This window comes from Vigna umbellata, chromosome 8 (genome assembly GCF_029865625.1).
Source record: "Vigna umbellata cultivar VRB3 chromosome 8, Vumbellata_1.0, whole genome shotgun sequence".
Classification (NCBI taxonomy): Eukaryota; Viridiplantae; Streptophyta; class Magnoliopsida; order Fabales; family Fabaceae; genus Vigna; species Vigna umbellata.
This window is the reverse complement of record NC_142172.1, coordinates 20,851,652-20,864,709: the sequence shown is the minus strand read 5'-3', so window position 1 is coordinate 20,864,709 and position 13,058 is coordinate 20,851,652. Positions and strand designations below refer to the sequence as shown.

The 13,058-nt window shown below is 38.2% G+C and overlaps 1 protein-coding gene across 1 annotated transcript; it reads right to left on the bottom strand.

Moving 5' to 3' along the window:
• Positions 1-3,157: 3,157 nt before the first annotated feature.
• Positions 3,158-3,784, bottom strand: LOC124848317 (uncharacterized). The gene has a single exon (XM_047325968.2). The coding sequence runs from the start codon at positions 3,782-3,784 to the stop codon at positions 3,158-3,160; it is 627 nt and encodes a 208-aa protein (XP_047181924.2).
• Between the last annotated feature and the right edge of the window lie 9,274 nt (positions 3,785-13,058).

Below are 13,058 nucleotides of genomic sequence, written 5' to 3'. Positions count from 1 at the left end.
ATTCGAAGATGGATGAAATGACACCATAGGAAGCATGGAGTGGAAGAAAGCCAAGTGTCAAACATTTTCAAGTTTTTGGAAGCATAGCTTATGGAAATGTCCCAGGTCAAGTCAGAACAAAACTTGATGACAAAAGCAAGAAGTAAGTTTTCATGGGCTATGATCAACAAGCAAAAACTTATAAGTTGTACAACTCGATTTAAGGCAAAATTCTGGTAAGTCGAGATGCCCAAGTAAATGAAAACAGTGAATGAAATTGGGTTGACTTGAAGAAAAAAGCCTTCAAAAAAACATGATTTCTAGGAGAGAGAACTCAAATACTAGGTGATCAGAGATCACATATGAAAGGGTGAATGAACATGATGAAGAAGAAGACAATCCTATAAGGCCCAAATTTCAGAGTCTAAATGACATTTATAACTTCAGTGGTGAGTTACATGTAATATGTCTATTGACAGAAGATGAAAAATTAAAAGCTACCAACATCATTTAAGAATTAAGAAAGTTAGTCAAAATAAAAGAAGAAAAATTTAAATTTATGGAACAATTTTGTTAAATAAACTTAAATTAAAAAAAGGGTTAAAAAGTGTACTTTTAGTTTATTAATGTAATGTTTAGTCAGTTTGAACCAAAGAGATATTTTTTAGTTAGGTTTTTAATAGAATTCAACTGGCATTCGATTGCTTTGGTTTTATTTCTTTTTAGTAGCATAACAATGACTGATTCGAAAAGCAATATAGTTAGTGAATAAGATATAGAATATTATATTTCAGTTTTCATTTAAATGGGTTATTATATTTTGTAAAAGGCCCGAGCCTTCTCTAGTGTTTTTTTTTAACAATTCATTCAAACTCCTTACGAACTCTTTCTCAGTTTAGTGCAACAATATTTCTTTCTAAAGCTTTTCAATTTCTGCCAAAGATGAGAAAGACCGTGTCATTGAAACCTCTCCTGTGTTGAGGGCCAACCCCTTAATTTTCATGAGAACTCTTGATTGAGTCAACAGTTACCATACAACAAAACAAGAACAACCTTGGTAGGAGACGGTGACCATCTTTCAGCAATGGGGGTTTGGACATGAAGTAAGGTTGGTAGTCTCTGATTTGGTCAGCATAGCTAGGGGAACTAATTCTAACATTTATTGTTATATTTTTATTTAAATACTTAGTTAAATTTAAATATACATTTTATTTATCTATTATGTCAACTTTAAGATATTTTTTCAAGATTTATAGTTATCGATTTTACTTTTCCGTTTTTTTAAAGTGTTTTCCATTTTAATTTTTGCAATAACAATTTTGATTTGGCAGTTGAGGCAATTCCTTTGTTTGAGACTGCTTTTACAAGATGTGGTTGAGATGGAGTGAACATATCAAGTTAGAATCATTTTACTTTTAAGGGCCCTGGTAAGTGGTCATAGTATTTTCCCTCTCAATTTTTTAATTATTTTCAGCTGTACATGCATGATATTGGTAAGTGAAGCACCCACTCTTTCTAGTGTTGCAAATAATCACAGAGGACTTTGATTCATCAAACATAAACTTTCATAGTCATTCAAGTGCATTTTTACTATATTGTCTCATACCAAACCCATACACAATCATACAACATCAACCATGTCATAAAAACAACTCATACATTACATACTTTCGGAAAACCATCACTTGTTAACACAAATTTCTTTAGAACTTTTAATTTTTAATATTAAGTAATTCAAAAAGCTTGGAGACCCTCACCAATGGCTCCGGAAGGGTCAAAACCCCCCAGAACGACTTAAAGAACGTCCAAAACGGACATCCGGACCCTCGAAAACCACCCAAAACTGTCCTGAATGATTTTTCGACGACAATAATTGATTATCATATGTGATAATCGATTATTTGCGAGAGCTTTGAAGAGGATACAACTCTCTGACTAAAATAATCGATTATCAAGTGAGATAATCGATTATTCTTATCAGCTTTTGACAGCAACGTGATTTTTCTGGTTTTGGTGCATCTTAGACACTTTAATGAGTTTCTAACACTCCAAACTTGATCTATATGACAAAATAAACTTGTATAACTGATTCTAATACTTCCTAATCTTATTATCTAGTGATTTAATGTTGATTTAAACTCTAAACCCTCAATTTCATCAACCTAGGTACTCAATTCTGAATCTACCACTTATAAATTATTTTTAACACTTTTAACACTCCTAATGAGTCACAATTAACTTACCCAAGTTATCTAAACTGATCCTAACAGCCTGGAATACAAAATTCAGATTTTGACTACCTTAGTTCTCTTCATAGGTTATAAACTTCAATGATTCACATGGTTATTTCCTAATAAATTATTTAATAGAATTCATTTCTTCTAAGCATTCAAAATTATCACAGCATTGTATCAATACCAGTTCCTAATCATCCAATTCTCAGTTCATATCAACATCAACCAGCAATACACGATCAGATAGGCAAAATCACAAGTTTTCAGATTATCCTTAATTAAAATCCAACCCATGAACTTTACATGCACTCTATCACTATATCTACTAAATCTAACTCATGCAAGTTCAAGAATTTCACAGAACATCACAAAAACCCCAGCTTCCCTTACCTCTAGTGTAGACAACCAAGCTCAAGTAGGAACCCTAGACCACTTGCTTGCACTCCCAAAATGTTAGAATCACCTATAAATCATCAATTGATGATGGAAAACGAATCTTAGAACCAAATAGAAGCTAGATTATGGAAGAAAACGAAATGGGTTGCATGCAACAAGTTCAATCGCATGCTTACAACCCTAGGGCACACGAGAAAAGGGGTTTTCTTACCGGTTGGAGAAAACGGAAAATCAATCGATAGAAATGTAGCTCTTGGAGTCCTGAAGGTCTAGGTAGCTTCAATTCGGGAAACAAATGGTTAGATTTTGGAGTTGGAATAGAGAGAGTGGCAAGGCAAGGAAGAGAAGAGAGAGTGCTTGAAAGAAAAGGGGGAACATTCTTCTGAAGCACAATTTAGATGTAGTTTCTTTTTTTTTTTAGGAGATTAAGTCTTTTTACTTTACTAATTTTGCCAACCTATCCTATGCTGCCATGAGTACACGCTTTTTGGTTATATTTTATAAGGCCTTACATTCTCCCCAACAACAAAAATTTTTGTCCTCGAAAATTAGGACTTACCAGAAAATAGGTGAGGATATGACTTCTTCATCTCTTCCTCCTTCTCCCAGGTAGAATCGCCGGTTCTACTGTCCCATATGACTTTGATCAGTCTATTAGCTTTCCCATCTGGTCGTTTGGCTAGCCTCTCATCTACTTTGACCGGTTGCATCTCTATAGAGAGATCTTCCTTGACTTGTACAGTGTCAGCTTCCAACACGTGAGAAGGGTCAGGGACATACTTCCGAAGCTGAGAAACATGAAAGACTGGATGGAGATTAGCTAGCTGGGGCGGCATAGCTATCTCATATGCGACTGGTTCGATGCGTCTAGAAATCTGATATGGCCCAAGGTATCTGGGAGAAAGCTTCTTAGCATGGATGGCCTTCCCTACTCTAGTAGTAGGTGTCACACGAAGAAACACATGGTCATTGACCTCGAACTCCAAAGGCCTGCGTCTCCTGTCAGCATATGATTTCTGCCTACTCTGTGAGGCTCTCATCCTCTCTTGAATCACTCTCACTTTCTCAGTCGTTTGATGCACTATTTCTGGCCCAGTCAACACAAACTCCCTATCCTGGAACCAGCATAAAGGTGTCCTGCAGCGCCTCCCATAAAGAGCTTCGAACGTTGCCATTCTAATACTGGTCTGAAAGCTGTTATTATATGTGAACTCCACCAATGGCAGCACTTCATCCTAGAATCCCAGATGATCAAGTACACACGTCCTAAGCAGATCCTCCAATGACTGTATAGTCCGTTCTGACTGACCATCAGTCTGAGAATGGTAAGCAAAACTCATCTGGAGTGTACTGCCCATCTCATTCTGTAAAGTCTGCCAGAAGCGAAAAGTGAAGCGGGGGTCTCTGTTCGATATGATGCTGGAAGGCATACCATGCAATCTAACTATTTCCTTGATGTACAACTGAGCTAACTTCTGCATAGGCATCTTCAAATTAATTGCCAAGAAGTGGGCACTCTTGGTCAATCTATCAACTATTACCTAGATGACATCATGTTTTCTGACAGTGTATGGCAAATGGGTTATGAAATCCATTGCAATGCTGTGCCATTTGCACTCAGGAACATCAGGTTGTTGTAACATACCACCTGACCTCTGGTGTTCTATCTTAGCCTTCTAACAAGTAAGGCAAGAGGAAACAAATTGAGCTACATCACCTTTCATACCAGACCACCAAAATGATCTCTTAAGATCTTGGTACATTTTAGTCATGCCTGGATGCATACTAAAGCGACTCCGGTGACCTTCTTCCAATATCAATCTCTTCAGCTCTCCATTATTTGGTACACAGGTTCTTCCTCTGAATCGTAGAAGACCATATGTCCCAGTGTTAAAATTTCTTCCTTGTTCTCTACCAATTAAAGCCCTTGACTTTTGAAGCTCGGGGTCTACTAGTTGTCCTTCTTTAATTCTTTCAAAGAGACCACTTGATATAACCAATTTGCAACATTTAATGCCATCAGGTTCAAATTCTACATCCAGCTTTAAATCACTAAAGCTCTCAACTAGCTCCAACTCTTTAACCATCAATGCAAAAATATTTACTGACTTTCTGCTTAAGGCATCAACAACTACATTTGCCTTCCCTGGATGATAAAGAAGGTCAAAATCATGATCCTTCAAGAATTCCATCCACCTTCTCTGTCTCATATTAAGCTCCTTCTGATCAAAGAAATACTTCAGGCTCTTGTGATCACTGAACACCTGAAATTGAGCTCCATACAAATAATGTCTCCAAATCTTGAGAGCAAACACCACTGCAGCTAACTCCAGATCGTGAGTAGGATAGTTCCTCTCATGAATCTTGAGTTGTCTCGAGGCATATGCAACAACTCTTCGCTCTTGCATCAAGATGCATCCTAGTCCCTGATAGGAAGCATCACAGAAAATCTCAAAAGGTTTACTTGTGTCAGGAATGACCAATACTGGAGCGCTAGTCAATCTCTGCTTCAACTCCTAAAAGCTAGCCTCACAACGGTTTGTCCATGCAAATGGAGTGTCTTTCCTAGTCAGCTGTGTCAAAGGGGCTACAATCTTAGACAAATCTTCAATGAAGCGACGATAGTAGCCTGCTAACCCAACAAAGCTTCTGACCTCAGTGACTGACTTTGGTCTTTCCCATTGCAACACGGCTTGAACCTTGGCCGGATCTACAAAAATCCCATCAACCGATATAATATGAGCAAGGAACTGCACTTCTCTCCTCCAGAACTCACATTTTGAGAGCTTGGCATACAACTTTCTTTCTCTCAATATCCTCAACACCGTTCTAAGATGATCGGCGTGTTCTTCTTCACTCTTAGAATAAATTAGAATGTCATCTATGAAGACGACAACAAATTTATCTAAGAAAGGTCGGAAAATCGTATTCATGTAATCCATGAATATGGTAGGGGCATTAGTCACACCAAAGGGCATGACCACATACTCGTAATGGCCATATCTGGATCTAAAGGTTGTCTTCTAAACATCATCAGCCTTAACTAATATTTGGTGATAACCGGACCGTAGATCAATCTTGGAAAACACAACTGCCCCATGTAGCTGGTCCATCAACTCATCAATTCTAGGCAAATGGTACTTATTCTTGATGGTTAATTTGTTAAGTTGCTTGTAATCCACACACAATCTTGAACTGTCATCCTTCTTCTTTACAAGTAATACAGGTGATGACAAATTTATGAACACCGAAAAACGGCGCCACAAACTTGTTTAACAATCGGCAAGTGTGACCGAATCGTATCAAGTAATAAAACAAGGTAAGACCAAGTATCGTTTTCCCAAAGGACCCATGGCCTAGTTTAGCTATGTGATTTGTTGATTATTTAAGACTTAAGAACAAATTGATTATAGGTTTTAATGCAAAAGACAATAACTAAACATGTATGCATGAATTTGATCAATGGTAAAGAACAAAACAAACACTTCAATGAATTATATGGATGAGTATGTTGTTGGGGTTATCAATTTTATCTTATCCACTCTCATATATTTTCAGGAATTCATCATTCTTATCATCAATGCTAATGCCACTCTCTAAATTACCTTGCAAGAAGGCCTATCCCTAATTACGAGTTCATACAATTCCTAGCATTCCTAGTAATTAGTTCTTAAAGTTCAGGAGCTTAAAGGCAACCAATATGCTATTGGGAGAAATTCCCCGGATCTAGACTTCCCCGTACGTTCCCGTATCGACAAAATCAATAATCATGGCAATGAATGAGTTAAACAAAGCAAGCAATAAGCAAAGAGGAAAAACCCTAGCTAAAGATGAAAGAAAGCATATATCTTAATATAAGACATTAAATCAAATTCCATATATGAGAGTTTCACAAGACTACATTGATTCCCCAACAACAATACAAGGTTTAGTTCACCATATTCATGGTGAAACTAGATGAACAATAATGAAAGAATGAAAGATAAAACCCTAGAAAGGTGAAGAGGTAGCCTGAGCATCCAAAATCCTCCTTCAAGGGGTGGAAAAGAGAGTGTTTGCTTCGTCTCTGCCAAAGATACAAACCCTAGGACGTCCTAAAGCTTATATACTATTCTAAAATAACAGAAAATTAGGCCCAAGCCCAAAAAATAGTGCCGCTCAGCGGTAAACTACCGCTCAACGGTAAGTGCGTGAGTTGTTTTTCTCCCCTCAGCGGCCTTTTCACCCCTCAGCGAATCCAACGCGGCTGCCTGAGTGCCGCTCAGCGGTAAACTGCCGTTGAGCGACAGTTGCAGCTTCTCCTTTTGCACTTTTTGATGTCTTTTCTGATTCCATCTCTATCCTTCTTCACTTCTTTCACCAAATTCACCTTAAAACCTGCACAAAAACACTGAAATCAAGCATAATCCTGCCCAGCTCTCTTATTTCTAAAAATATGACCAAAAGCATGATTTCAAGCTAGTTTCTAAGTGTTAAAGGTTGCTTTTAGTATCAATTTTAAGCATGAAAATAACAGTTTTTCAACTGTTATCACAATCCCAAACTTAGAACTTTGCTTGTCCTCAAGCAAACAAGATGTAACTCAATCTTCTACCAATCCTTATAATGGTTCACTCATTCAAAAATCCTCTTTTCAAGGTAAGTAAAACTTCAATCAAACTCATGACAAAGATTTCAATCAAGATGTACACATGCTTTGGTGTTCACAAAGTCACTTAATATCCAACAAATGCTATTTTTCTTTAATGATCAATCAACTAAACATGGATGTTCATGTGCTCAATGAATATTTCCTCACTAGGTAAAGTGTTTCACTCAAACACAAGTGTATAAGAGGTAATCACTCATTCACTCTACTATCACAATGTCACATGAATCGTCTTTGCCTTTCATTTACCACAATCAAATAAATTCACAAGCATGCATCATCACAAGGACTTTTTCAATGGCTTATAATGTGGCTGGGCTGACAAGAAAATTGGTTTTTCTGGATCACAAAACCCTTGAGTTAAGAGAATCATATAAACACAACCATTCTTAGTTATTCCCAACTTTCTTTTGCATTGAGCTTTGCTTTTTCTTCTCTTTTCTTTTCTTTCTCTTTCACATTCTTATTCTTAGCTCTTAGCTCAATGCTTTCAATTTCCCTTTCTATTTTCCAACAACCCCAAACTTGAACGTTTATCAATACCACAAAATATTTTCTACTTAACTCAAGGTAAAGCTTTTCAACAAGGGTTTCCAAATCATGTTCAAGGCTAAGGGTTCAAAGGATAGAACATATAGTGTTCTCTTTTAGTGGCTAATCATGAAATTGGCTAATATAAGGGTTACCAACAAATGGCCTTGATCATATGATGCAAACAAGCAAGTAATTCAATCATAGAAAACCTGGGCAAAGTCATTCATGTTTCCAAAGGAATAGCATTCAATCACAAAAACTCTGAAGCTCAAAACCTCACATATAAGCTCATTCACATTTGACATAAACATCCTGCTTAATATCACAATCACAATCACAATATCATGCATTTGTTCACAAAGCTTGTGAATCACCTGTACAAGCATGTAATGTGCACAGCTCAACATCAATCCATATCAAAGTATCATCAAGCATCACTTATCAAACAATCACAATTATAAGCAAACCATCATAACAGACAAAATTTCCAATTGAGTACATCAAACCCTATTCTACAAACATAAGTGATTGATAAAACAAATCCTACTCTAGTGCTTTGAAAAACTCAGCCCCATCAATGATGCTCTCTCCCAACCCCAAACTTAGATGGAAAACTAGTGAGAAAGTGAATGGAAGGGAGATTTTCTAAAGAGGAATGAAAGGAAAAATGTAGAGAACCTTTGTAAAAGTGTTTAGGAGTGTGTGTGCAGAGAAGAATATGGAAATAGAGGCCAAAGCGTGACTTAGGGTATAAAAATACCCTAATGGGCTCGGGTTCCGCTAAGGGGCAACCTAAGCCCCTTTTACGATACCACCGCTCAGCGGCAATTTGCCGCTCAGCGACACTTTCGTGTTGTGCTTTTCTTCTTCCTAGCTTACCCTAGGTGCCTTCTACTCATGCCCTTCACTTGCTCCCTGCAATTAATTTCTCAGATCACTCAAACATTCAATCCCTATCATGCAACTAAAGCATAATCAAAACAAAATTATAATCAATGGGTTGCCTCCCAGGTAGCGCTTGTTTAACGTCACGAGCCTGACCCAACATACACCAGCACCCATCAGTAGGTGTAACAAACCTAGTATCCTTTAGTGGATACTTCACCACCTAGCATCCTTCAGTAGATGCTATATCCCAACAAAATATTTACAGCAATAATGTCCAAAAGTTCAAAATTACATCACCAAAACAAAAATTAAAAATCCTTAAATCACTGGGTTGCCTCCCAGCAAGCGCTCTTTTAACGTCATTAGCTTGACCCAATAAAGTTCAAATTCCTTCTTCCTGGTTGATGTCCATATTCCACCAACTCCTCAACTGCTTCCTGTGTACTGTTTTGACTCTTCTAGAATATGGAGACTCTATCTCTATCATCTCCTTTTCTTTATAGCCTTTCACAACCCACAATTTGTTTTTGACTCTCATAGGTGTACCCAGTTGGAGTTGTTCTTTCATCGAGTCATCAGGAACTTTCCTTCCTCTTCCAATCTTCTCTTTTTCCGGTACCTGAAACAATAAACAATGCTTACCTTTAACCTTGGGCTTTTCATCTTGAGAGCTAGTCATGAGTACATCTTGAAATGCAGCTTTATGACTAGCTTCTTCCTCCTGCATCTGCCTCTCATCTTTGAAGACATCTACAAAAACTCTCTCTTCTCTGTCTTGGAGCACTACTATACCTTCGTTCACATCAATGATGGCTTTGGCCGTTTTCATAAACGGTCTTCCAAGAATAATGGGTATCTTTTCAGTCTCCATCTTCATCACCACAAAGTCTACCAAGAACTGGAGTTTACCCACACAAACTATAATATCTTCTGCTATTCCACAGGGTTCCTTTGAAGATCCATCTGCCATTACTAAGTTAACCTTTACAGGTTTCACATCAACATCACCTATTTGCTCCAGTAAAGAATAAGGTATCAAGTTAACACTTGATCCTAAATCAAGTAAGGCTTTGTTTATCCTCTTCTTCCCTATTGTGCATGGAATGGAGAAACCTCCTGGATCTTTTGCCTTTAGAGGGAATGGCTCCTTTTTAACAGCTTTATATTTTTTTGTATCATCCTCTCTACGTCTTTTCCTTGTAGAGACTTCTTCTTCAGGTTTAGTATAAACTGCAATTTGTTGTAGTATCTGATTCCAAGGTACATCATTGTCCACCATCTTGAATAATTCTGTAAAATCAAATTGCTTCTTTTGATTCATTGGAAAAGGAAAACTATCATTACTCCTTATCTCTCTTCTCTCTTTTTCTTTTTCTCTCTCTTCTTTTTCTTTTTCTCTCTCTTCTTTTTCTTTCTTTTCTCTCTTTTCTTTTAACTCAACTCTCTCATCATTTGTACTCTCCACCACTTTGCATTCTTCCCTGGGGTTAACCTCAGTATTAGCCCTAAAATTTTTATTTGGCCTCTCTTCCAATTGCTTGGTAATCTGACCCATTTGAGTCTCCCAATTCTTAATAGAAGCCTCAGTGCTCTTTTGAGTAGACTCAGTTTTCTGTATGAACTGATTAAGAGTCTCTTCCATCCTTATTGACCTTTCATTTAGTATAGCCATCTGTTGCCATAAGGTTGGTTGTTGCTGTTGCTTATTGAATTGCCCAGTTTGTCCAGCTTGCCCAGTTTGTCCGTGACCAATGCTTGGGTGTGGTTTCCACCCTTGATTAAAATTCCCTTGATGGTATTGATTCGCCATGAACTTTACATCTTCTAATGCTTCTACTGGAAAAGCGCATTGACCATTAATATGGTCACCTCCACATAATTCACACAACTATGATTGAGCCTGTGCAACAGTCTTTAACTCTTTTGGTAGTTGTGCAAGAGTTTTCGTAAGAGTCTCCAGTTGTTGAGTTAGTATCTTATTTTGTGCTAGCAAGGCATCATGGGTTTGTAATTGTAGAACTCCGTTTTGTTGATATCTGCTTTCACTGTTGAGCTCATTGTCACTAGTAGCCATATTATCAATGATTTCTGTAGCTTCCTCTGGAGTTTTCCATTTGATATTTCCTCCTGCTGACGCGTCAAGCATCATCTTGGTTTGTGGACCAAGACCTCCAAGGAAGGTTAGGACTACTTGCACATCATCAAAGCCATGCGTGGGTGTCTTTCTTAATAAGCTTTTATACTTGTCCCATGCATGCCCCAGTGATTCTTCCATGCCTTGCCTGAATGATGATATCTCTTGCTTTCCTTTATTTACTTTTGATTGTGGAAAGTATTTGTTGAGGAACTTGGTCACCACTGCTTCCCACTCTGTAAAGCTTTCTTCTGGAAAAGAATTTAACCAAAGCTTAGCATTGCCTCCTAGTGAGAATGGAAACAAGCTATGTTTGATTGCTTCATCCGGCACCCCATTTATTTTCACCGTGTTGCAGATTTCATTAAAAGTTGTGAGGTTCTCATATGGGCTTTCGCAAGACAACCCATTAAATTGATTACTCTTCACCAGTTGAATTAATGCTGGCTTAACCTCCATGTTGACTGCATTGACCCTTGGTCTTGCTATGCTGTTAAAGTGTTGAGGTCCAGCTATATTTGCGTAATTTGCAAGAGTTCTTCTGGCATTATTATTCTCCATATTTTCTGTGCTATGGTTAGAACCTTGTGGTGATGGTTGTAACAGAGTTTTCGGAGGAGGAAAAAGTTCTCTAGATGTACGGATTCTTCTCCTTCGTCTACTCTCGTCTAAACCTTCAAGAAGAGGTTCTGCAGTTTTCTTGCTTCTAATTCGGATTGTGATGAGTCAACATTTTCTCAATTTCACTTAACTTATTGTGCTAGATTTAATCAGGGAATTGTGCTTAAATGTCCAGTATTTTTCCGTTTTTGATAATTGTGCTTAATTGAACTAGAAATTCTTATTTTGATTAATTTGAATTATCTGAGACTAATTATTTGCATTATTAATTGTAGGGAAATTGTTGGATAACAATTTGGGACATTTGGAAGGTTGTCACTTAATTTAAGACTCTCCATAAAAGAAGTGTGTACAAGGAAGAGGACACTATGGTGATTTTACTCTTTGGTCCTTTGAGAAAGGGGTGCTTCAATTGAAAAAGGGGGTGCATCCAGCAGCAGCACTCACGCATTTGGGCTGGAAAGAAGCACCAGGAACAACAACTTCCGTTCTTCATTCATCACAGTTTGCACCCATTTATTTCTTCATCCAACAATCTAGCACGTGGAGAAAGAAGTAGCAGCCCAGTAGCACACTCACGCTCACGGCCCAAGGGAAGGAACAACATCTTAGGAGGTGTGTGCTTGGAGAGAAAGAGGTGCACACGGTCCAGCAGCAATTGGATAGCACACGGGTTTTGGGGGCCGCCACACTCATTCTGTTCTTGGCTTGGAACGTGGTTTTGGGGGCTTCTATGTTTTTGAACATTTTCTTCACGTTGAGGAGGAAAAAAAGTGGGCTGGTCCACGTGAAGTCCAGCAGCTTGGGAGAAAAAGCCTTCACGCTGAGAATGGAAGCATAGGGGGTGTATCCAGCAAGGGCTTCACGGGAAGAAACCTTGAAGCAGTAGAAACGTGAATGAGGAACACATACGGGAGGCACTCTTGGTCCAGCTTGCACACGACATCCAGCCACGAAGATGGAGAGAGTTTTTATTAGGGATGGTATGTAGATAAGCGAGGGACGCGCACACGTTGAGAAAACCAGCCGCCACAGTAGAAAGAGAGGGAGAACCACCGAGGAACTTGAAATGAAACGTGATTGGAGCTCGTTGGTGGAGGAGTAGCTCCAAGGCACGCGTCCAGGAGAGCAGCCGCATTTAGGGAGGGCTTTTATTTTAGGAATATGAAGAAATGAGTGCACACGGGAAGGAGAAGCAACCACTTGTTTTCTATTTGGAGGTTTTGGTTTTTAGAAAAAGCGTTGAGAGGTGGTGATTGAGAGTAATAGAAGTATATTTCATTTTGGAAGCATGGTAGGAGGGCTGCCACCGAGAAGTGTGATGGACAAATTTATGAACACCAAAATATGATGTCACAAACTTGTTTTTCAATCGGCAAGTATGACCGAATCGTTCAAGTAATAAACTTGGTAAGACCAAGTATCGTTCTTCCCAAAGGACTCACGGCCTAGTTTAGTTGTGTGGTTTATTGATTAGCTAAGACTTAAAGACGAAATATTTGGATTTTATATGCAGAAGACGAAAATTAAATATGTATGCATGAAGTTTTGATCAATGGCAAAAGCAAAAGATAAACACTTTCAATGAAATATATGTATGAATATGTTGTTGGGGTTCAATTTC